We start from the raw sequence: 23,855 nt of genomic DNA on the forward strand, positions 1-23,855 counted from the left end.
GAAGCTTGGCTCTGACCCCTGCAGGGTGGGGTGAGCTGACCCTGACCTACCCTCAAGATAACCCTTCATTGCCCACCAGAAGTGGGGCCTCCTCAGGGCACACACTGCTCCCCCCGCCGCCCCCCTGTGGGAGGAGGAAGCAACCCCTGGATGTTCCAGAAGACGTCGGAGCTAAGGCTGTGGCTGTGGCTGGGGACGGTGGGGCAGGTGCCCAACTCTGGCGACCACCCCCTGTGGCCCCACCTGCCCCCCACAACCTCCCTGCCCCCGGCTCCCCCACCCACAGCTTCGCCTTTAGCCAACTCCCAGTGAGGCTCTCAGAACGGGCGGGGAGGGCAGGCCGGACAGGGAGGCCGGGGCCCCACCAGGCTGACCCACTCTGAGGGGGTGGGGGGCCGAAGGGGGGGAACAGCTCCTCCCACCTTGCCTGGTCCCAGGGTCCTTTATCCTGCTCTCCTTTCATTCCAGCCTGGAGTGCCCTGGTCCCCTGCAAGGCCCAGGCCCTGCCTCCACGGCCTGCAGCTCCGATCTTGCTAGAACCACCGACTGAGAGAAAGAGGCCATCCTATTTCCTCCAATCCCGGGGAGCCCCCTGCGCGTCCCGGGAGAGCCTCAGGAGCCGTGTGGGACCCTGGGATGGCATGGCGTGACAACTCCTGTCTTGTCACACAGCCTTCCGTGCCTAAGACGGTAAACCATGAAGCCCTGGCCTGCCTTGCTGTCCATCTCAGTGGCCACACGAGGATTCGGCCCCATCAACCTCACCTCCAGCCTTCCCATAATGAGGGCTCTGGAGGCCGGGGCTCAGGCAGCCAGGGCCTGTGCTCCTGGGCTCCTGAGGCAGCTGGGCGGGAGGAGGGGGGCCATTCTAAAGGCCTGTCAGTCAAGTATTGTTCTGCCCCCGGGGAACCCCTTGAACCCTGTTTCCGGGCCTGAGGCAGATGCAGACTCCTCTCCAGGCTGGTTGGCCAGGCTTCGCTCTGCCTGGGACTGAGAAAGGCTTTGAGGCCGTGTGGGATGCTGTCCCCCACCCCGCGCGGCCCTTCTGTCTCACAGGGACAATAGCCTGAGAGAAGCCCACAGAGTGCCCTCACCGGCAGGGGTGGTGGGAATAGAGAGGGGTGAGGCCGGTCACTCCAGAAGTGCAGGAAGAGGCCAGATGAGGCAGAGGAGGAGGGGTGGGCAGACCCACAGGCCCTCGTGGGCCAGCATGCTTGACGCGAAGCAGGTCGGTGACTCTGAGAGCCAAGGTGTGAGCTCGCTGACCCGCCTGGGGAACTGTCTCAGACGACAGCCCCTCCTCTGCAGAGCCGGAAGAGGAAGCCCATCGCCACGCCCTCAGGCATCATGAGCCCACCCCTTGGCATCTCTCTCTCCCACCGGGGTCCTGTTGCCAAGAGTCTTCCAATGGCCGTGGGTCTGTTTACGGTACCCCAACTGGCTTCAGGGCCATCTTTGTTCCCTCCCTCCCTTTGCACCCCACAAATCACGCGCGAGCCAGCCTGGGACAAGCAAGAACGGATTTCAGTGTGCAGTGCCGATCGATGCACCCACTGGGAGCCATTTCTCTCCCCAGACCTTATCGGCACCGTCCTGCCCCCAGAGCAGCTCGTACTGCTGACAGATTCCTCTGACCATGACCCTCGCCTGCTCGAAACTGTCCTTGGCTCCCTATTGCCTTCCCATTTAACGGCGACTCTTTACCTCGGCACTCAAAACCTTGTATAACGTGACCCCGACCTGGCTTTGCAGCCTTGGCTTCTACTTCCTCCCCCTCACGGTCAACAGAGACTATTCTCCGGGCCCCAAACACACCCCACCTTTCCTATCTCTCTTCTCACTTGGGCTGTCCCCTCTGCCTCAAACAACCCCCTCTCTCCACCCACCCCCCCATCTCTCTCTGTCCAAATCCTGCCCGTCCTCTGGGGTCCATCCCAAATGTCCTCTCCTCCAGGAAGCCCTGTCAGTCCCCCAGTTACAAATGCTCCCCACCGCGCCCCCACATATGTGTGCCCAGCTCCTGAAGACCTCATGTGCCATCTTGTGCTGGGGCAGGCTTTTTTAAAGACTGACTGGACAGAAAGATCCTAGGGGGCTCTGTCCCTCTCTTCCCTCTGTTCCCATCACATCTACAGGACCCTGCAAATAACAGGCACTGACAGTGGATGGGAATGGAAGTGGACTGAGCGCAAAGTGACCCTGAGCAGAAGAACATGAATAAATTCCTAGGGTGGTGTGTGTGTGTGTGTGTGTGTGTGTGTGTGTGTGTGTGTACGTGCGCGCATGTGTGGGTTTGAGAGAGAGCATGAGTACTGGAGTGAAGGCTGGGCATCCTGGCACCACTTTGCCCTGACCACTGCATGAAGCCCTCTCTCCAAGCCCACGGGATTTGTTCGCAGGTCTTGGCACAGCCCAGCAGCTGAGATGCCAGCCTGGCAAAGCGCCTCAGGAAACGTGGGCTGCTAACAGAAGTCGTGCCAGGGATCCACAGCGATGAGGGGCTCCAATCCATTTCTGTCACTCTGAAAGCCAGTTGGAGGCTGCATTACAAAGCGCCGAGCATCCAGGCAAAAAAGGGGCAGCAGGCCCCCCCTCCCCCACCCCCATCAGCCCTGGAGGGTTGTCCCCGCCTGCAGCTTGCTCACAAAGTCCGCCCTTCCGGGCCCCCGGGGAGGATGCCCTCCGCAGCAGCCTGGAGTTGCCCTGGATGAGAGTTGTCAAGGGGACTTCAAGACCATCCGCGACCCAGAGATGCCCCTCTCGTAACTGAGATCTAAGTGACTCATTAAAAGCAAAACAGAACAAAAGCAAATGTAATCACAGGAGCTGCCGCTGAGACTGATTTCGTCCACTTCTCCCTGCGTCCCTCCCCGCTGCCCTGCACAGCATGTCATTTTCTACATTTTTAAAATGAGGAAACTGAGGCTCCGGGAGGGTAAAGCCACACATTCAAGATGATGCAACTCACCCAGTGCACGTGGACGGTCCTTGCACACCACCGACCATGCACTGAGCTTCATCAGGGGTCACCTGCCTCCCCCACATAATCTGTCATTGCTGTGAGTGCAGTCGAGGCCCAAGAAGGGGACCAGGCACTGGCAGCTGGGGACAGGGAGGAAAGAACTTATCTCATGTCCTTAAGCTGTCCCTACACAGTGGGGACAATTGACTGGGAGCTGTCTCCGTCCAAAGGCTGCACACGCGAACGAAGGCACTTAATTGAGGCTGGAGTCTACCGTGATTCCTGAGCCCCTCCCCTCCCAACAGCCTGGCATTTAGGGCCAGGAGACTAGGGGGGTTCCTGTCCCACCTGCCTGGCAGACAACTGTGGAGCTGGACTGCCCCCGGGGCATCCCAGGACAGCGGTAGGGCTCACATTCCTGCCTTGCTGATCAGCTCACCAGCCGCAAGGTGGGTTGGGATGGGGGGAGGGGGTGGGGAGGAAGAGGGATGGGGGGTGGGGTAGTAGGGCTGGGGGTGGGGGGTGGGTCTGATGGGGATCCTGGGCCAGGAATATCAGTGATGCTCTGATAGAGCAGAGGATTACCGAGCTCAGTCTGGGCTGTGAGCCAGACAACCACCCCCTGGGAGAACTTGGCCCATCAACCCCTCTCCCGGACGCTGAGTCTCCTCCTCACGTGTGAAAACGAGACATCCGAGCCACCATATTTGCTAGAGATGCTTCAGGGCTTCTTTAAACGTTTGATTCTAACATCACTTTAAAAAAAAATGTTTTAAACTATTCTGAAAGCTGTAGCAAAGACAACAGACACTCTCAGACACGCTGTCTACTCAAATTTTAACACGAGCACTGCACCATCGTCACTCGGGCTTCTCCTGGGTCACTGAAGAGTGTTCCAGGGGCTCAAGGTGAGCAGTTGAAAAGAACCGTTACGGGGGCACCCAGGTGGCCCGGTCAGTTAAGAATCCGACTCTTGCTTTCGGCTCAGGTCATGATCTCATGGTTCGTGGGTTTCAGCCCCGTGAAGTGGGGAGCCTGCTTGGGATTCTCTCTCTCTCTCTCTCTCTCTCTCTCTCTCTCTCTCTCTCTCTCTCTGCCCCTCCCCCACCCCTCTCAAAATAAATCAACTTCGAAGGGAAAAAAAATAATAAAAGAATTGTTGCCATTCGCAACTACTTATGTACGGGGGGAGCAGGGGAAGAAGACCATCGTATCCGCAGGTGGGGTGGCCTCAAGGACCTTGTCCGCCCAGGGAGCCTGGGAATTTATGACCTACAGTGACAAGCCTTCTCCATCTGTCTGACAGCCCCCCTGTGGGGGAGGGGTGCCGGGTAATATCCTCTAGGATTCGAGTAAGCCCCCAGGGGCTAGGGGCATGAATTCAGAGGACATACTGGTAAATGCTAAAAGGTAAAACAAATTATATGATTAACAACCCCATGCCAGGGCTGGCCCTCCCTCTCCCTCTCTCTTGGAGGAGGCCTACTGTGCTCTGTCCATTTCTCTAAAAGTGGCTGACCCCTTGGGCACCAGTGAGACCCTAACCCACAGGGATGGGCACCTTGAGACCAGTACAGGGTCTCTTTGGGACGATCGCGGCATTTCTATCTTTTTAGACTTCTGCAGAAGAGAATGCAAGGTGCTGGGGGTGGGGGCTAGACAGGGAGGTGTCTTAATTCCTGCTATTCCTCTGGCCACAGCTTGGGTCTTGAAATGACCCTTTCCATGGAAACACCCTAACCCTCTCCAGCTCATAAGAAACTTGCAGGCAACCACCCGCCGCTAAACTTGAGCAGGAAAGGACCTCTGACCTCTGAGAGACCAAGAAACATCTCTGAGATCTTGCTCCCTCGAGAGAACCCAGCTGGGAAGGGACATGCTGAAGTCACCCCAGACTCCCTTACCCTGGGGGTCGCTCTCTCTCTTCTCAGGCTTCGGTGATGAGCCCTCAGGCTCATGGGGACATGGCCCGGATCCTGGGTACTAAGGGCTGGATCGTGTTCTTCTGAGCAGCAGCCTCAGGCAGGCCCGGCCTCTGTGTGGGTGCCCGCTCGCCACAAAACCCTGGCCATGTTCCCTGCCGTGTTTTGGGTGACTGGAACAGCTTCCCACGCTGCCCTTCTGCCTCTGCTCCTGCTTTTCACCAAAACATTCTCTGTTTTGTGGTCAGAAGAACAAATCTGGGGGCGCCTGGGTGGCTCAGTTGGTAGAGCGTCTGACTTTGGCTCAGGTCATGATCTTGTGGTTTGTGGGTTCGAATCCCAAGTCGGGCTCTGGGCTGGTGGTGGGGAGCCTCCTACGGATTCTCTCTCCCTCTCTCTCTCTCTCTCTCTCCCTCCCTCCCTCTCTCTGTCCCTTCCCCACTTTTTCTCTTTCAAAATAAATAAATAAACCTAAAAAAAAAAAAAAGAACAAATCTGATGACTGGCTCTACGGCTTAAAACTCTTCAGTGGACATTTTTACAACCTATCCAGAAGACAAGGGATTAGCTCTTTAATGTATAAAGAGCTCTCCCTCACGCCCAGCCCTTGACACCCCGAGCCTGGGAGCCCTGGGGCAGCAACTGTAGGCCTAGAACCCCGACTCAGCAGTGCTTAGGACGGATTTTTCTCAATGCAGGAATCATCTCTGGTTTTACGTTCCCATGTGTCCATGAAGATTTTAGGAATGTCCTAACTTAGAACGGATCTGCCTGACTCCTCCCTCTGGTGCCCCGTCCTCACCCTGGAGGCTGGACACTTTCTGGAATGGCTAGAAGCGGAGAATGGAGGTGGCCATCCCCAGGCCCTCCTCTCTCTCAAAATAAATAAACTTCAAGAGAGAGAGAACAAGCTGGGGAGGGGCAGAGAGAGCGGGGGACAGAGGATCCCAAGCAGGCTCTGCGCTGACAGCACAGAGCCAGATTTGGGGCTTGAACTCACTAAGCGTGAGATCACGACCTGAGCCGAAGTCGGATGCTTCACCAACTGAGCTACCTAGGCCTGCCCCTCCTTCTGTCTTTGAACAGTGGGGCTCCCCAAACTGGAGCTCCAGCGGAGGGGGTGGCCGGTCTTAGAGCTCCTGGCCCCCTGGGAGCAGATTCCTGTCTTCTTTAGAGGGACCTGACTCCCCCGGGGCTGGAAAATGAGTGATTTTGCTGGTTCAATCAAAATAGTCCTGGTGTAGATGAGAGTGGGGGAGGGGTAGATGGGTGGGCTTTTCTCAAGGCAGTTCTGAAATAGACTTTGTCCCTCTAGCTGTTCCCACCATCAGAACTCCTCGGGAGTCATGACATCCCTGTCTGCGAAATGGGATCATCAGGCTGTCTTGAGGTATGATTATTTAGGAAATCAGTATTTCTTCGTGCCGCGTGTAGGGCAGAAGGGACTTCCGGTGTGCCTGGAAGCCGGGCAGTGTACGTGGGGTAGAAGGCAGCAAACGAGCTCACTGGCTCCTCTTTTTGTAACCTATCCAGCAGACAAGAGATTAGCTCCTTAATATATAAAGAGCTCTCACCCACTCCCAGCCCGCGGGTTGCGGGGGGGGGGGGGGGGGGGGGGGGAGGGGGGGGGGAGGCGAGGTGCGTACTTGGGCCTTGACAGTCCTGATCTAGTCCCCACCCCTCTCCCTGTCCAATAGGAAGAGGACACAGAACAACCAGAGCCCCACCTACCCTTCCACAGGCCTTTGAGCCAACCCAGCCTCCTGCAGAGGACTCTATCTTGAGGGAGGCGGTGGGAGGAGGGGGGGTGGGGAAGCACCGGCTGCTGCTTTGCAGCGGAGACTGTAGGGGAGAATGACACCAGGCGGTCACCACCGGCTGAGCCCCTCTGGGTGCAGGACCTGGAGGTCACGTAAAGGAGCCCGCTCCAGTCTCAAGGAAGAGAGCTTCGTCTCTGCTCGGGAAACTGCCAGTCCAAATGGGGATACTAACCCTGGCCCTAGGGGGTTCCCAGTGTCACAGGGGAGATCCACGTCTTGCCTTGGAGGACTAGGATCTAGGGAGGACTCCCAGACGGAGAAGAGAGACACCCCTCCCGCCCACGGGGAGCTCTCAGTCTAAACAAGGAAAGCGACTCCTGCCCCAAGGAAGCCTGCAGTCTGAAGAGGTAGACTCAGGGGCGCCTGGGGGGCTCCGTGGGTTGAGCGTCCGACTTCGGCTCAGGTCATGATCTCATAGTTCACGAGTTCAAGCCCGGCTCGGCTGCTGTCAGCGCAGAGCCTGCTTCGGGTCCTCTGTCCCCGCGCTCTCTCCGCCCCTCCCCCACTCACGTGTGCACAAAACCAAACAAACCTTAAACAAAGAAATCAAGAGGTAGATTCATTTGCTGCCCTTAGAGGTTCCCGATAGGAGAGACGTACCTCTGGCCTTGGAAATTCCCATAGCATGGGGGGAAACATACCCTTTGCTGGAAGGAGCTTCTAATCTGCAGGCAAAGACATAGTGCCTGCCCTCCAGGTGTCCCCACTCTGACCTGCTGGAGAGGCCGGAGGTCCAATGAAAGCTCGAGGCACAAACTAGCACTGATTCAAACAGGTGTCGGCCCAAATCCATCAAGCTGAGCCATGGGAGAGCCCCATGGAGCAGGTGGGAAGAGCTGTGTGACCTTGGGCAAGTCATTGAACCTCTCTGAGCCTCGGTTTCTTCTGTAAAATGCCAGGGGTTGTGGAGGAGGAGAAGTAAACGTATAGAAAGTGAGCAGAACCCAGTCCGGGCGGGATAAGCAGTAGCCCTTGTTATAATGGGGAAGGGAAAAAGAGAGAGAGGGGGTGGTGGGTGGAGGGGGGGGAGAGGGGTTGGTCCTGGAAGCATTTGTGCATCTGTGCCTGTGTGGGTCGAGGGGGGGCAAGCGCAGGTGGCCATGTCCTCAGTCCTCAGTGGGGTGATCGATGGTTTCCCGTGGGGTAGGACAGGACAGGCCCAGGCCAGCCTGGAGAGGACCATTGTCTTGGTAAATGAGGTTTGGCTTCCCCGCAGGGGCGGCCCCATCTGCTTTTATTGTTTCCAACAGTAGCCTTGGGAATTGGCAGCCCCCCCAAGGCCTCACACCTCAAAAAACCTACATAGGGGTGTGGAGTTGGGGGACGCCTCAGAGCCCCCGCCCACCCACCCAGAGGCTCCCGGCCTTGGGCTTTTCTCTCCCAGTGTCCCACGTCCACCTCCTGAGCCAGTGTCCTGCCTCCTGCTACATTATAGGTAGCCACTCCTCTCCCCGCTCCCCAAACAATCCTCCGCCCGCCCTCCCCTTCCCCAAACTTCATTATCTCGGGACCCAGACAATTTAACACCACTTGGTGTTTGGTCAGACCCATCGCTTAATCATCAAGTGACAAAAATGCCCGCTGTTGGCTCTGGCACAGGACAGCGTGGGGGCAGGAAGACACCTGGTGTCAGACAAGCCTGGGGATGAATCCTGGCTCCAAGCGCTTAATAGCTGAGTGACCCCGAGCAAGTCAATTAACCTCTCTGGGCGTCAGTCCCAGGTTGTCTGAGTATCATTTATTGGCCATTTACTAATCTGGGCCTAGAGCGTCAGGTGCATTATCTAATTTAGCGCTTTGAAGTGGGCAAAAATGACTCAACATGGGGCCAAATTTGGAGGGATTTGCCCAAGGTTACACTGCAGAGGGAGTGGTAGGGCTGGGACTTGATCTCATGGTTGTCTGAGAGGCAACCGTGCCTGTACTGTCAAAGGCAGGGTCTCTGACCACTCCTCATGTTACCCTCAGTGACCCTCAGTGTAGACGCTGTGACTGTCCAGGACCTCCCGTACTGGAGGCCGTAACACAGAGCCCGGCACAGAGAGAGCCTCTAAGAACTTGTAGTTTCTACAATGACTTCCCCTCAACTGCTCTAGATTCTAGGAGGGGCCTTATCCCTTGGACCCCCCCACACCCATCCAGTGACGGGTACCAGATGGTCAATGCCGGACCACGGTGTTGTGTAAGGAGAGCTGTCAAAGCTGGTGGTGAGGGTGGCCTGGCCTCTAGTGGCAACGGTTCAGCCACCCTCCCGTGTCCTTCCTGGGGACGGCCTGTGTCCTTCCTGGAGATGGCCTCTGCTCAGTTGGCCAAATGGCCCACTCAAGAGGAAGGGCCGACAGAAGACGGGCAGAGGGGCTGCAGCGGGAAAAGAGGCAGGTCTCCTCCGAAAGAGCCAGAATAGGGATGCTCATCTAACACCCCCCTTGGGAATATGCCCAGGACCCTCTCTGGAGGGAGCGCCACTCTCCCCAGGCTGTAGAATCAGGGAGGCCAGGATGCCAATCTCCGCTCTACCAAATTCCTGGCTGAGACCAGTGAAGGAACTCCCTCCAGGTCACGTAGCTAGCAAGCCATCAGCCGGAATTCAAACCCATTCTGCAGGACTTGGGCAATCACTTCCCTCTCTATAATCAGGCACAGATATCCTCATCTTTCAGGGAGAGGAAGAACCCAGTACCCCGGGGGTTTTCCAGGAGGCTCGTTCCCCCTCTGACCTCCCCAGCTACGGTCTTTTGCTTCAGGGTCACCCCTGCCCCTGGCCGGGCCGGCAGGACCCGGTGGGACCCAAGGATAACCTGTGGCTTGCAATTTTCAGGTCACTCCCATCCCCTTGACCAAACGTTCCAGTCGGTACAACACGTGTGCATGCAGCACCCACTGGGTGTCCTGGGACCACGAACGGAACGAGACCCAGCCCCGCTCAGGGGAGCGCAGACCACGCAAGAAGGGGAGGCAAGGGGGGAGCAAGAGGGCTTCCCGCAAGAGGGGACATCTGACCTTGGCCTGCAGGGAGGGCAGGCTTCAACTGAATACGGGCAGGGGAGGAGACGTTTCAGAAGGAGGGAAGAGCCAAAGACTCAACGAGAGTGTTGTGCGTGGCAGGTAGAGTTGTTAATTTGGTGCCAACAGGGAGCTATTTGAAGGATTTGGGGCTGGGGAGAGGGGGCCGGTTGGACGGGCGGAGAAGGCGCCGTCGTTTTCGTGTGGGTGAGGGGCAAGGAGCGAATTTTGGAGGGGTCGCAGAGGCTGCCGAGCTGGCTTTCGCGAGGAGGCAGAGCCGGCAAGGGCGCCCTGGGTTGCCAAAGCTGGGCCTGTCCGCCAGGCGGGATCACGAGCAGGAGGCTGGGTGGGGTGCGCCCGTGTCCCTAGTCCCTAAGTGCCAGCTCTGGCCACGGCTGAAAACAAGAACTTAGCCGGGGGAGCCTAGAACGTGCTGGCTGGGAAGAGGCTACCCTCTGCTGCAGTGGCCCTCATTGAGCCACTGCTGGATTCCGGGGGTGGGGGGGGGGGTGTGTGTGTGGTGTGTCCCCTGTTATGAGGACACAGATGATCCGGTGGTCAGAGGGTTTGGGCAATTACACAGCGGGTCCAGGATACAGCAAGACAGTGCCCCCAGGGGGAAGGAGATGGCTTGTGTGCAAGTGCCATTAAAAAAGAAATCGGTGCAAGACAGAGGTTCAGAATTGGGAATGAGTCACATGGACGCCTCATGATGAATGACCAGCTGTTGGCAACATTGTCACAGTGACACTCATCTCACTTTGGAAGCAGAGACCCTATTCACCCTGACTTTTTAAAACTGCTTTTAGGACAAGCAGAGAGGAGGAGCGAGAAGAGGGGACGGTGCCTGTGACAGCAGGAACCCTGTAAATGGGTGGGGGCGGTTGCAACTGTGGCAGCCACGCTGGGGGGGGAGGGGACATTCAGGTTTCCCTGCAGTGTCTCTAAGCCTTGAATTGGGATCCATTTCCCCCCCTTGCTGGGGAGCCTCCTCCCCACCCCAGCCAGGGACCGAAGCCTCCCCCACGGCCACCAAGTGTGCCCTGTGCTGGCATCCAATCTGCTTTTTTTTTTTTTTTTTTTTTTCTCACTGTTTCAACACACATCCCTGTGGGTAGGTGCTGTTATCCCCATTTTATGAAGGGGGCATCGAGGCTCAGGAAAATGCATTCCTTTGTCCAAGATCACTCCCAGGGCCTCTGTCTGCCTGATCCCTGGGGGATGATGCTGAACCGCACCGCCACACTTCCTGCGGGCCCCCGGCTGGGGAGGAGGGCAGCGGGGAAGGTGCGCTGGGCAGGAGACCCGATGGAGGCGAAGGCCGAGGGAACCCCCAGTGGAGGAAAGCAAGAAGACTTGGCGGGAAACCCGAGAGCCCTCGCATCTCAAACCCCGCAGGCAGCCGAGACCCCGGTGCGCAAATGGAGAAAAAGCCAGCGGAGGAAGAGGGCCAGAGCGGGGCCGTCGAGGTTGCTAGGGCGCAGAACCGCCCGGGCGCGTGGCCGCCGGCGGCGCTGGCAGAGGCGCACGCCGAGCCTCCTTCCCCCGGAACACACCTTAGCCCCCCAGGCAGCCTCGAAAGGGGCAGGAGGGCACGCCTGTCAGCTCTGCCCGGGGCGCAGGGAGTCTTCGAAGCTTCTTCGAATGGTGGCGGATTCTCCGGTCCGCTCCCGCGTCCTGGAGACCGCCCAGAGACTCAGAGACAGAGAGACAAAGAGAGACTCGGTCCCAGAGGGAGAAGGGCTAGCGCGGAGGAGGAGAGAAGGCGAAAGCCGCGACCCAGAGAGGGCGGCCAAGGCGCGCGCGAGGCAGAGTGTCAGAGCGTGAAAAAGTAAGCGTCCGGCGGAAGGTGGGCGGACGCGGGGGCCGGGAGCAGAGCCTGGAGCCCAGCGGTGACGCGGCGAGGGGCGGAGGCGGCGGACACACGGACCGACGGCTTCGAGGGCCGCGAGGGCAGGGAGGAAAGCAGCATCCTCACCTCCAACCACAGTCCCCCGCGCGCCCTGCCCCTAACCGCGCCAGGTAGCCCACCTTTGTCCGGGCACGCTACCAGGTGAGGAGGGAGGGCGGGGCCAGGGGCGGGCCAAGGCCGTGCCTTACCTGTCCGGCCGGCGGGGCGGGGGCCGAGGGGCCCGGGGCCGAGCGCCTGCGGGAGCCGAGCGCAGCGGAGGGCCGAGCTGCGAAGCGGGGACCGCGAGGCGAGGTGCGCGGGCGGCTGGAGGATGTGCCCAGGCTGAGAGGGGCTGGAGGGAAGGGGAGGGGGCCGGCGCGCGGGAAGGGGCGGGCGCGCTGGGAGGAGGCGGGGGAGGGGCGGTGGGAGTTGGCTCGGCCGCCCCCGGCTGAGGGGCAGCCCCCGGCCCGGCTGGGCCCTGCGCGCTCCCGGCCGGCGCGCCCTCGCCAGCTGCACTTGGCGTTCCGGGCCCGCTCCCCAGAGGCCTAGCCGCCGTCGCCGCGAGGGCGCGGGGCAGACAAAGGAGGCAGACAAAGGCGGGCGCAGCCGGGCGGCCGAGCGGGCACGGGGCGAGGCGAGTCCACTCCTCCCGGTGCGTAAGAGTTGCCTCGGTACTGCCCGGAGCGCGTGGGACGGGCGGGGCGCGGGCAGCGGTGGCGCATCTGGAGCGGCCCCGCCGGGAGCGGGCGACAAAGGGCCGCGGCAGGGGGTCCCCGGCGGACCCAACAATGGATCGGAGCTGAGCGCTCAGCTGCGGCCGCGTCTGGCCGGGCAGGGGCCGGCCAGTCCCCAAAAGGATTATTCCGCCCTGGCTGTCAAATGGGACGGAAGAGATGCCCGGTGCGAGGGAGGCGGGACGGGGCACCGCGGAGCCTTTGTAGCCTCGGAAAGTGCGCGGAGCAGGGGGCGGGGTTCTGGAGAGGTCGCTCTTGGTTGTGGGGGGTATAGGGGGTCTTCAAACCGTTACCAGGTGAGAATCCCGGGCCTTGACGGCCGCACTAGTGTGTCTCCCCCGGTGCACACCCTGAGAAGGAAGGGAGAGATACAATCCTCCTACCCAACACGCGCGCGCGCGCGCACACACACACACACACACACACACTCGGTCTTCCTCTCGCCACGCCCCGTCCAAAGTCCGGGTGGTGTTCTCGTAGCCCGGCCCAGCTGGGACAAAGCCAGCCCCCAGGGCCGGCTCATCCATCACCGCGCGGGGCGCCGTGTCCTAAAGACCCTGGGAGTCCGGGAATGCTGTGTTATGAGTCCCGCGGCCCCCATAACTCACCGCGGGGTCAGCGGGGCCACAGGCACTGCCAAGATCAAAGAGCTGTTGGGCAGGACCCGGGCGCGCGTGAATCGCCAGTCTCGCCTGGAGCCCAGAGCTCGCCCAGCGGCTTCCATTTCGATTGTTTTCCTCTTCCTCCAGAGTGTGGCAGTTATGGCTCAGAGGTTTAAGGAGCTCCGTTCCTGGGTCAGGCCAGATACCTGGGCTCATCTGCTGATGCCATTCCGGGCCACCTGGGGCAGTCGCCTAACCTCTCTGAGCTCATCATCCCTAACTCTTAGGGTTCAAGGATTCTGTTGGATGCAAGGAGATAGCGTTCCTAAGATCCTGGCCCCATGGGAAACACTCTAGAAAAATGACCTGCTATTGTTATGTAATAGTATCAGCCTGATGGGCACCAGGATGGACTGTGTTCTGAGCAGAGACGAGACATGACCTGACTTGGGCTTTAGGGACGAAGTACCAAGACATGCCACAATGTGGGTGAATCTTGAAAACACTATGCCCAGTGAAACAAGCCAGACGTGAAAGGCCACATGTTGTATGATTTATATGGCATGTTCAAGATAGGCAAGCCCATAGAGACAGGAAGTAGACTAGTGGTTGCCTGGGGCTGGAGCAAGGGGAGACGGGGTTTTTCTTTTTGGAGTCATGACAACGTTTTGGAATTAGATGGTGGTGATTGACGCACAGCGCATTAAAAACCACTAAATTGCATGTTTTAAAGGGTGAACTTTATGGTTTGTGAAATACATCTCAATAAAGCAGTTATTATTATTTTTAAAGTAGTAGTCGAGTTGGATCAAGGGTTCTTAGTGTGTGGTCTGGGATGACTTCAGAGAGCCCGGGAACCCCTGAAATTGTGGAAGACGTTCCATGTCTATGGGTGGAAGCTCTACGCTTAAGAAGAGATGATTTGTAAGATCCTCCTGACCAAAAAGGGGTCAGCAACACTGGGGGGGTGGTCAGCAAAACACTGGGGAGGGAATGGCATGTATGGGCTCAGCCCTGGCTGAGGTGTTGGAAGTGCCCAGTGCTGCTGGCCTAAGGTCAGGGCCCTGGCTTGGGTCTGAGGTCGGCCGTGGATCTGGGGAGCTGTATAGGTCACGCCTCGCGCCAGAAGACCAGGTGAGGGAGGGGAGGAGCTGAGTGTGGGCCACATTCCCTTGCCTTTAGGCATCTCTGGCAGGGGGGATGCAGGTCCTTCCTTAGGGCACCTTGGGGCACCTTGGGGACTGCCTTGGGAAATGGAGATGGGGAGGGGGTGCAGTTGAAAATGTTTTAGATGGGGTTTTGAAAAGCATGGTGGCTGGTCCAGAGTGTTTGTTCTAGGGGCTTAGACAGTGTGTGCAGATGTTAATATCATTGCCATAATAGCATGAATTGTGCATTTATATGCCAGGCATTCTGCACTTTATATATATATATATATATATATATATATATATATATATAAAATTAATATATTAATTAATATATACAATTATATATATAATTTTATTTTTTATTAAAAAATTGTAATGTTTATTCATTTTTGAGAGACAGAGACAGAGAGTGAGTGGCGGAGGGGAAAAGAGAGAGAGGGAGACACAGGATCTGAATCAGGCTCCAGGCTCTGAGCTGCCAGCACAAAGCCTGGCCCTGGGCTTGAACCCACGAACCATGAGATCATGACCTGAGCCGAAGTCAGACGCTTAACCCACGGAGCCACCCATGTGCCATATATATATATATATATATATATATATATATATATATATATATATATATATAAAAGTTTATTTATTTTGAGAGAGACAGAGATAGCAAAAGTGGGAGAGGGGCAGAGAGAGAGGAAGAGAGAGAGAGAATCCCAAGCAGGCTCTACAATGCCAGCACAGAGCCTGATGATGCAGGGCTTGAACCCGTGAATCTGTGAGATCATGACCTGAGCCCAAACCAGGAGTTGGATGCTTAACCGACTGAACCACTTAGGCGCCCCTGTGCACTTTATATTTTTACAACCATCTCACTTGTTCCCCGCCCAACCCTATGGAATCGGTGCTCCCATGATCCCATTTTACAGGTGAGGAACCTGAGATTCAGAGAGGGAAGGGACTCACAGCTGGTTAAGGAGCAGTGGTGGGGAAAGACAGCACGTTAGAGGCGCGAGCAGCCCGGTGGGTGCAGGCGGTACCTAGTGAGCATTCCCCAGCTCTTGCTTCACTTTTGAAAACAGCTCTTTGCACACCGCTACCTGTAGCTCGAGCACTGAAATCAGAGGCCTTTGTTCTCATTCAGAATAAGTTAGGATTCAAGTCAGGCAAATGGCAACGAGCCACTGTCCGCTATCATTTCATCTGTTCTTTCTTTCATTAATTCATTTACTCGCGCTCATCGAGAACCTGGATTGGGCCAGGCACTGGGTGAGGGGCTGGACCAAAAGAATGAACAAGGCTGAGGCTCTGATCAGGAGGTGTCCCAAACGGCTGCATCCTTGAGCATCGGGGTACCAGTGGATTGTTACTAGGCTATATGTGGCTCACTGTCTATGGCTCCCCCCACTCTCCTGTGTTTGGTGTCTTAGGAACCTTAAGCAGGTATGGGATAAATGATCTGTCATGTGATCAGCCTAGTGGGTATGAGGGGACCTTGGCAGCATCTTAAGGGGCTGGATACTTCATTGTCTATTGTTTTACTCTGTTCACTTGTTGCATATTTGTTCAGTGAACTCCAGGGATCCTCCTTTGCCCACGCAGGCCTTGGTCTTTGCAAGACTTTCTTACATCTTGCTTTCTCTTAGTTTCAATTTAAATGTCTCTTGGGAGTGATTTTCTTTCTGTCCTCATTGCAGACCCTCAGGGACCTGTTCCAGTTGGCAAATAAGCCCTCTCTCCTCCTAAACATCCATCCTTTTCCTCCCAGATGCCCTCCTACATATTGTTATTATGGTGAAAAATATGCAAATAACTTGGAAAAACAGTCTCCCAGCAAATGGGTATTCAAAAATGTAATAAATTAACCCCATAATGTAATCTTGGTCCCAAGACTATCCATCATGCTGATGTGCTCAAGATCTAGAAACCCAGATGCCACAGAGCCCTATGGATAAAAATGACAGATGTCTTCTTAGAGCTCCCCTGCCCCCTCTCCAGCTTCTTGGCCCCCGTGGAACCCAAGGCCATCAGAGGTTTAGGGAACATCTGTCCAGCCTGTTCATTTCAAAAATGAGGAGATAGAGGCCTTTTTGGGGTTAGGGGTCAGATCAGTTTGAGTCCCTCCTCACCTGTCTCCCAGCCTGCATTCCTCTGCTTGTGGCTGACTCTGAATCCAAAGCCCCAAATGTAGGCATTTTGTCCATGGGTTTCTAGTTGACAAGGCAGGTACCCCAGTGTCAAAAGCTCTTGGGACCTCGCTTTCTGCATTTGAAAAATGTTGAGTGTTGGGTTTTATGTCTGCCAAAGTGTCTCTGAAGTTCCTTTAGCTCTGTGTGTCAGGGGACCTACAGGTGGCTTGTGCTTTGTCTTCTCAGGGCAGGGGGCTAAGGCTGGGAGCCTGGCATGAGTCCTCGTGTCGCTCACATTGTACTCTGGAGGCCATCCCATGGAAGCAGCTAGACTCTTGAGTTTCCCAGCCCAGGATCCAATCCCAAGAAACCCTGTACAAGAAATTGCCCCCCTAAGACTGCCACTTCCTGTCACTAATGGACAAAATGCTTGAACAGCCTCCAGAGAGGGGCAAAGAAGGACTCTTGCTTTCTCCAGGGCCAAAGTATCCATAATGATTAAATCGCAAGGAGCCAGGGGACACTGTTTACAAGCCAGTGAGCTGCTTAACTGGCTCTGTGTGGAAACGGTTCTCTCCTTCATGGCATGATATGGGCAGTGTCCCCAAGTCTTGAGAAGGGCTGCTATGCCCAAAATGTGCCACCGAGTGCGTCAATTCCTGAAATAAACCATCTTATCCTTTTGGGTTAAATGTGGAAATGGTATGAAATGCAGACTTTCTTTGGGAACAGCCCAAACTACCGTGGCAATTCCCATATGATTTTGGGCATCAGGGTCCCTGGGGAACTTGTTAAAGGGCCCATACCCTGCTTTGCACCCAGACTGGTCCAGTAGGTCAGAGAGGCCTGGGTTCCAGGAGTTTAATGGGCTCCCCAGGGATTCTGATGCAGATTTCCAAGGACTGCTTTGAGAAATGCTTTGCTGGTATTCCTGGCTTAATGGGCCAAGTCACTTATTCTCTTCCTTATCCCCACCCCATCAGAAGTGGGCAAGTGCAGGTTTGAAGGCATCTGGAGTGAAAACGGGTGCAGATCTCCAATAGGGACCTGTAATTGATAAACATTCCTGGCTAGATCTGGGTACCCACAGCTGGGTGTGACTCCTAACAAGCTCTTCTGTCCCTAGAGGTCAGAGTCAAGGTCCCCAGGCTTCTGGTCCTGATTTGTTGCCTGTAACTGTGCTGCAACTTCTCTGACCCTAGTTTCCCCACCTGTAAAATAAAGGGGCTGAAAATAAGTTGAAGCCCTGGAATCAGGTTAGAAGTCAGAACTGGGTTTGTATTCCAACTGTGTGATTTGGGCAAAGTAGGGAGCATCTCTGAGCCTGTTTGCCATCTATAAAGTGGGGCTGTAAAACGGGTGCTTAGCTCCTAGGCTGAGTTAGTGTTCAATTCAAGTTAGTGATTATTTTAATGTTAATATTATTATCTCCCAGGGGGCCTCTCAGCGGTTCCAGAGGCCATGTCTCTAGGGGATTCCAGAACCGTAAAATGTAGTGGGCAAAGACAACTCCGCGCGTCCCCTCCCTCAATAGATGTGTGATTCGGGAAGGTTACTTCACCCTTCTGAACCTCGTTTGGCTCCTCTATAAAATGCGGACAATCACAGTAACTGTCTTACGGAACTGTTTTGAGGATTTAGTGGGATAATCCACAGGCACACTTAGCCCGGTGCCTGGCACACGGCTGGGTCCCTATAAAGGGCAGCTACCACTATGATGCCCGGGCCCGGGAGGTTTTATCTTCTTGGGAGGTAAACCCAAGCTGCATTTAGTTTCTGGGTGAGGGCGGGAGTGAGGACGTCCCCGCCCCGGAGCCGGCGGATTCGCTTTCGGTTGGGCAGCTGAGGTCCGGGGATGGTGACTCTGCAGTTAGCAGTAGATGTCGCTGTCTTAAGTCCCCAGCTGTACCCTCCACCTGTTCCTCACCAGCAACACCTATCCGCTCCCTCCCAACGCTTCCCAAAGCGAGACAAACGCCCTGGGGAGCAAAATACGTGGCGACCTGACGTGGAGAGCGAAGGGGTCTTTTCTCGCGCCGACCCGGAGCCTAAGGGAGGCGGTACCGCGCAGTCTCCGCGTCTCCCGCCTTGGGATCTCTGGCGGCGAGGCCGGGCCCCGCCCCCTCCCAGGCCCCGCCCCTCCGGCTGCCGCTCCCTCCCGCCTCCAGGTTGGCTGCGCGGGGAAGTGGGCGTGGCCGGAGGCGGTCGCTAGGACCTGCCCGAGCGCCGCGGAAGTCTCGGAGCCGAGTCCAGGCCGCTGGTTGAGCGGGAGGCGCGAGTGGTCGGGTCGGTGGTTCCCCGCACCGGGGGAGGGGAGAGGGGCGGGGTTCCCTCCGAGGAGGTTTCCGGCCAGGCGGAGGGCGGCGTCTTATTCCAGCCCGGTTTCGTTCTCAGCGTGTCCGGTTTTGCGCCCGCGGGCCTAGGCAACCCGCCGTTCCCTCTGCGGCCGTGCCCTTTTGCGAGCACAGCTCTGGCCTTTCCTACCGCACCCCCCCAACCCCCGCCCCCGAGACAGCAGGGCGGGGGGCCAGTAGACAGAGCTGATCCGGGCGCAGCTAATGTCCCCGAGCTATGACGCCAGCGTGGGAGGTCCCTTCTAGCTGCCCAGATTCTGTGTGAAGGGGGACGTCCTGCCCCGATTCCCCCAGACGGAGGGGAGAGGGGGTGGAGGCAAGCGCACCCTGCGGCAGTCTGATCCGTTAGAACCAGCCCCCCCCTCCTGCCCCACCCTCTAGGTGGCGGTAAGGATGACCACACTCACGCGACAGGACCTCAACTTTGGTCAAGGTAGGGAGGCTGGACTTGCGGACCCAGGGTGGGGGGGCGAGGGAGGGCCTGGGCCGGCGGGCTTCCCAAGCTCACCGGCTTCAGCCCCTTCACAGTGGTGGCCGACGTCCTCTGCGAGTTCCTGGAGGTGGCCGTGCACCTCATCCTCTACGTGCGCGAGGTCTACCCGGTGGGCATCTTCCAGAAGCGTAAGAAGTACAACGTGCCTGTCCAGGTGAGCCCCCACCTCTGGTCATCCCCGAACTTCAAGGTGGGTAGAGGTTGGATTTTTGAACTCTTCCTCCGCTTTCAGGCTGAGCCCCCTCACTCCCCAGCGGCCTGGCCTTGCCGTTCAGTTCCCAGCCACAACTGCAGGGACTTTTCTTTCCATCCCTCTGAACTGGGAGTTCCCCTTGCCCCAAGTTAGGGACCAGACTCTCGGGTTAGAGTTGCCCCTGGGGCATGGTTGTATTTTAAAGAGCTCCTGGGACTGGCGAATGATTGGTTTGGGGAGGGGATCCCTGTAAACCTCAGGTATCCCTGCTCTCTGCCCTCATTGTAAGGGGTTGTTTTAGGTTAAAAGGCAGACAAAAGCAGTAAACAAATGCTACCCTGTCCCCAGTCTGTAGAAGTGCCGGCCCTTAGAAGGCACTCAGTAAACATTAGAATAAATGAATGACCCAATACTGAAACGTGGTGGGAGATTGAAGGATATACGAGGAAAAGGAAAAAGAATGGCATTTACTGTGCACCCTCTGTGTTGTACGGGATTATCTCACTACTCATCATTTTTTCTTTGCGAGACCTTTCACAGATGAAGTAATTAAAGCTCAGAGAAGTTAAGTGATTTACCTGAGGCCACATAGCTCTTAGTCCCAGATTCTCAATTTTTGAAAATTGATTAAAATTTTGGATCCCTTCTCTGGGAAAAATGCCTGTATGCCCAAATACACACAATTTAGGGACTTCTCAGCCTCTAGAGGAGCCCGCAGACCCCACTTTAGAAACCCCTGATGCTATATTAAGTGCTAATGTTGAGACTGAATTCTTCTACGTTCTGTGTGGATAATTCGCAGTTCTCAGCCCCATGATGGGAAGTCAATCTCTTGGGTAGGGAGCCCTAGGGAGTTGCTGGCCTCTCTCCCTGGGCTCCTGGAGGTAGGGGTGTTGGGTGGTTTCCCCACTGGTGCTTTGGGCCTCACCAGCCATCGTGCGGTTGTGTGCAGATGTCCTGCCACCCGGAGCTGAACCAGTATATCCAGGACACCCTGCAGTGTGTCAAGCCACTGCTGGAGAAGGTGAGGACACCAGGCTGCAGCCTACTTCACGCCCAGTCTGTTCCTCCAGGGCTCCAGGACAGGGTGATGCTGGGACCGTGCGGGGTCCCTATGACTCTATACCCCAAAGCATATCTCCTGTTCCCTGGAGACCACTCCTGCCCCAGGATAGACCTCAGGGCACGTGAGCCACATTCAGGGTATGCTGGGCCCGGGAGCCCTGTTTTGTGGAGTTGGTCAAGTGGAGCCTGCCCCAGAGGGTTCTGGGTTCTTCTCACTTCTGTTTCTCTCCCTGCCCCCAAGTTCTGTCTGGGCTTGCCCCCTGAGGGTTTCCTCCTTTTATCTTGTCCCGCTCTCCGAGATGTCCTGGAACCGCCATGGGGCCCGGACACTCTCTCCCCTCCCAGCCTGTACTGCTCATGTCAGCGATGCCTACTTGAAATTCTCAAAGCCCAGGAACCCTCAGCCTAGAAGCTGAGAGGGGCTGTGGGCGTGCCCTTGCCGTCCTTCCTTGGGCAGGGAGGGAGGTGGTGGTGGTGGGTGGGCTACCTGGTCCTGGACTAGGGGATTCCTGTCCTTGCAGAACGATGTCGAGAAAGTGGTGGTGGTAATTTTGGACAAAGAGCACCGCCCAGTGGAGAAATTCGTCTTTGAAATCACCCAGCCTCCGCTGCTGTCCATTAGGTAAGCCGCCTCTCCCCGGACTCTTAGCTAGCTGGCTGGCTGGTATGAGGTCCCTAGAAATCGCCCCCATACTCACCCCTTTAGGGCAGCCCCTGAATACCTCAGCTTGGCCTGTGTTCTGAGGTCCCTACTTGGCTGCACCAAGCCACCTCTCTCCCTTCCTGCCTTTTAGAACCCCTCTGAAAGCCCACCTCCTCCAGGAAGCTCGGTAAAGAGGAGAATGGCAAGGAACGCTATCCTAACGCGGCTGGCCGCCCTGTGGTCTTCATGTAACCTCTGTGAGGTCCACACTTGGCAAACCATCGCTTTGCTGAATGGCTATTCCCAACCTCCTTTTATGGACGGAGAAACCAAGGACCAGAGAGATGACATGAACCACTCAGGGTCACCCAAATGGTGGCAGAGCCGGGGCCAGACCCAGTTTTCTGACTTCCTAGTTGAGTGTCCAGCCCATAGTCAACCAGAAGTTGACCTTGGGCAAGCGTGTTGGCTGGTCAGCTGCTGGTTTCCTGGTGAGGTCAGGGCACTGTTATCTGTTCCCACTTGCTGTGTGGCCTCAGGCAAGCCCTTTCCCTTCCTGGCTTGGTGTCCTGGGGTATGAGGAGGCTTGGGCTGTGTCCTTGTTCTCAGACCTGGCTGCACATTAGAACCACCTGTGGGGGTTCACAGTGCCCCATTTGGACTTAGTTTGGGATGGGACTCAGCATGGGACTCAGCATTTTTTTTTTAAGTTTATTTATTTATTATTTTGAGAGAGAGAGAGAGAGAGGTGGAGGGGCAGAGAGAGAGGGAGAGAGAATCCCAAGCAGGCTCTGCACTGTCAGCGCGGAGCCCGGGGCGGGGCTCGAACTCACAAACCGCGAGATCCCGACTGGTTCCGACGCTTAACCGAGTCACCCAGGTGCCACATTCGGCACTGGTTTTAAACTCTCCAGATGGTTTTAACTGCGTAGATAGGATAGGTGGCCAAGCCCTCCAAAGCCAACACGGTCAGAAGCAGAGAGGGCCCCTGGACCCCCAGGTCTGTTTCCAGGGTTGATTGCCTGCTGGTGGGAAGGGCCGCCAGTGTGACGGGAGCCCCTCCTTTTCTCCTTCCAGCTCAGATTCCCTGCTGTCTCATGTGGAGCAGCTGCTCCGAGCCTTCATCCTGAAGATCAGTGTGTGTGATGCTGTCCTGGACCACAACCCCCCAGGTGTGCTCGCCCCCACCCCACTGTCCTCGGGCCTTTCCATGGCTACCTTGGCTCGGGCTGCATTCTCCGGTCCCTACTTTGCTGTATCAAGCCACCTCTCTTCCTTCTTGCATTTTAGAACCTCTCTGAAAGTCCACCTCCTCCAGGAAGCTACCCTGATGGACTCCACCGGGGTTCAGTCTCCCTATTGACTGTGTCTTGTCTTAGCACTTGGTTTACACTCTCCTCCCCTCGGGCGGCTGCTGAGCCAGCCTGGGAGCGGGGAAGAGACTGTGCCCAGTGGCAGGCGTGACGTGGCCCAGCCTTGACCAGACTCTTGCTTCTTTAGGCTGTACCTTCACAGTCTTAGTGCACACGAGAGAAGCTGCTACCCGCAACATGGAGAAGATTCAGGTCATCAAGGTGAGAGGAGACCCGTCTGGTGGGCAGGGAGACAGCCGGGAGGCTTTGAAAGCAAGATGCCACAGTTCTGAGTGGGCCGGGGTGTTGCTGTTCGCGCACCCTCAACATCGTTGGTGGCGGTGCCTGGCACGCGGCAGGTTTTTGTCGTGTGTTAACTGTGTGGCCGAATGCTGGTCGTTACCCAGCCTGGGCACCCAGTACCGAGAGGAGGGTGGAGCCATGTCCTGGGTCTGCCAGCTCAGTGGTGGCTCTCAAGAGAGGGCGGGGGGGGGGGGGGGGGGAGGTCTTCACCCGCCAGTTTCTGAAATGGTGTCTGGGGCTCGTTAAATCACCTGGGTGCCCCGGCCAGCTCGGATCCACGGGCTCGGCCTCTCGGGTGGAGGAAGCCGGGAGTCCGCAATGCTGGTAGCTCCCTAGCGACTCTGGTGTTCCCTGAAGTCTGGGGACCCCGGCGCTGGAGAGGGAGTGGGTAGCAAAGTGAGGACAGGCCACGGCCCAGCCCCCTTCCACCCGCTTCCCTTGGTCCCCACCCTAGGACTTTCCCTGGATCCTGGCAGATGAGCAGGACGTCCACATGCATGATCCCCGGCTGATACCGCTAAAAACGATGACATCAGACATTTTAAAGGTGAGCTGCATGGGGACCCGGGGAGCTTTACAGACGGTACGCTGAGGCTAATGGCTCAAGGCTCGGAGGAGATGACCAGGGAGTGCCTGGCGTAAGGCTCCAAACTCCCTTTCCCTTAACCCGTGGCTGTGCCACACTGCCCCACCGCTGGCAGGGATCTGTCTGCCTGGGGCTTATGGGCCCTCCTGAGGACGTGCCCTGGCTGTGCTCCTGACCTTGGCGGTTTATTCCTGTCCACTAGATGCAGCTCTACGTGGAAGAGCGAGCTCACAAAAGCAGCTGAGGGTGTGATGCTCCGATCATGGATGTAACAACTATGGGACACTGGGGGCCCCCAGCCTAGGGCGGTGCTGAGGGACACCCCCTCCCCCCGATTCCAAGTGCTCTTATTGCCTCTGTGTATGGACCACCCACTCTCCGGCCCGGCGCCGCTCAGGTCTGGTTGCCTTCATGGAGGAATTTTCCCCAGGAGGGCAGGGAAGGATGCCGGGACCTTGATTTCTTGGCCTCCTGGGATGTGGCCGGCCAACACTGTCTGTCTGAAATACTGTGCTGTGAGTTGTTTCAATAAAGAGCCCCAAGGGCTGAGCTGGGCTGTCACTAACTGGAGAGGGACAGGAGCAGCCAAATTAACTTGGGAGGAGGGGCTGCTTCTCTCCCAAAGTGCCAGGGACACCCCCACCACCCGTAAACCCAACCC

General features: G+C 56.9%; 2 protein-coding genes and 1 non-coding gene across 4 annotated transcripts in view; 2 read left to right on the forward strand and 1 right to left on the reverse strand.

Annotated features, from left to right (window-relative positions):
* Nucleotides 1-12,068, reverse strand: part of DRAXIN (dorsal inhibitory axon guidance protein) — a 25,508-nt gene extending 13,440 nt beyond the window's left edge. The window contains exon 1 of the mRNA XM_078452424.2: nt 11,808-12,068. The gene's annotated coding sequence lies outside the window, so the exon portion shown is untranslated. The remainder of the gene's footprint in view (nt 1-11,807) is intronic.
* Nucleotides 5,151-5,235, forward strand: TRNAQ-UUG (transfer RNA glutamine (anticodon UUG)). The gene has a single exon. It is a non-coding gene; the product is annotated as a tRNA-Gln (tRNA).
* Nucleotides 11,626-23,743, forward strand: MAD2L2 (mitotic arrest deficient 2 like 2). 2 transcript variants are annotated; one of them, XM_060624685.2, is made up of 9 exons: nt 11,626-11,760; nt 18,941-18,992; nt 19,088-19,206; nt 20,198-20,269; nt 20,832-20,932; nt 22,031-22,125; nt 22,454-22,527; nt 23,063-23,155; nt 23,397-23,743. In XM_060624685.2, exons 2-9 carry the CDS (start codon nt 18,953-18,955, stop codon nt 23,436-23,438), a joined length of 636 nt encoding a protein of 211 aa, XP_060480668.1. In that variant the 5' UTR covers nt 11,626-11,760; nt 18,941-18,952; the 3' UTR covers nt 23,439-23,743. The 2 variants fall into 2 exon arrangements, with proteins under 2 accessions (XP_060480668.1, XP_060480667.1); XM_060624684.2 differs by lacking the exon at nt 11,626-11,760 and adding an exon at nt 18,381-18,491.
* The last annotated feature ends 112 nt before the right edge of the window (nt 23,744-23,855 follow it).

The sequence above is a fragment of the Panthera onca genome, chromosome C1 (genome assembly GCF_046562875.1).
Source record: "Panthera onca isolate mPanOnc1 chromosome C1, mPanOnc1 haplotype 2, whole genome shotgun sequence".
Taxonomy (NCBI): Eukaryota; Metazoa; Chordata; class Mammalia; order Carnivora; family Felidae; genus Panthera; species Panthera onca.

Bases quoted from the DNA above. Each gene is read 5' to 3' on its own strand.
- MAD2L2 (XM_060624685.2), top strand. From the start codon at position 18,953: ATGACCACACTCACGCGACAGGACCTCAACTTTGGTCAAG. The intron at 19,207-20,197 runs GTGAGCCCCCAC...GGTTGTGTGCAG, and splicing joins AGTACAACGTGCCTGTCCAG to ATGTCCTGCCACCCGGAGCT. The intron at 22,528-23,062 runs GTGAGAGGAGAC...TCCCCACCCTAG, and splicing joins AGAAGATTCAGGTCATCAAG to GACTTTCCCTGGATCCTGGC.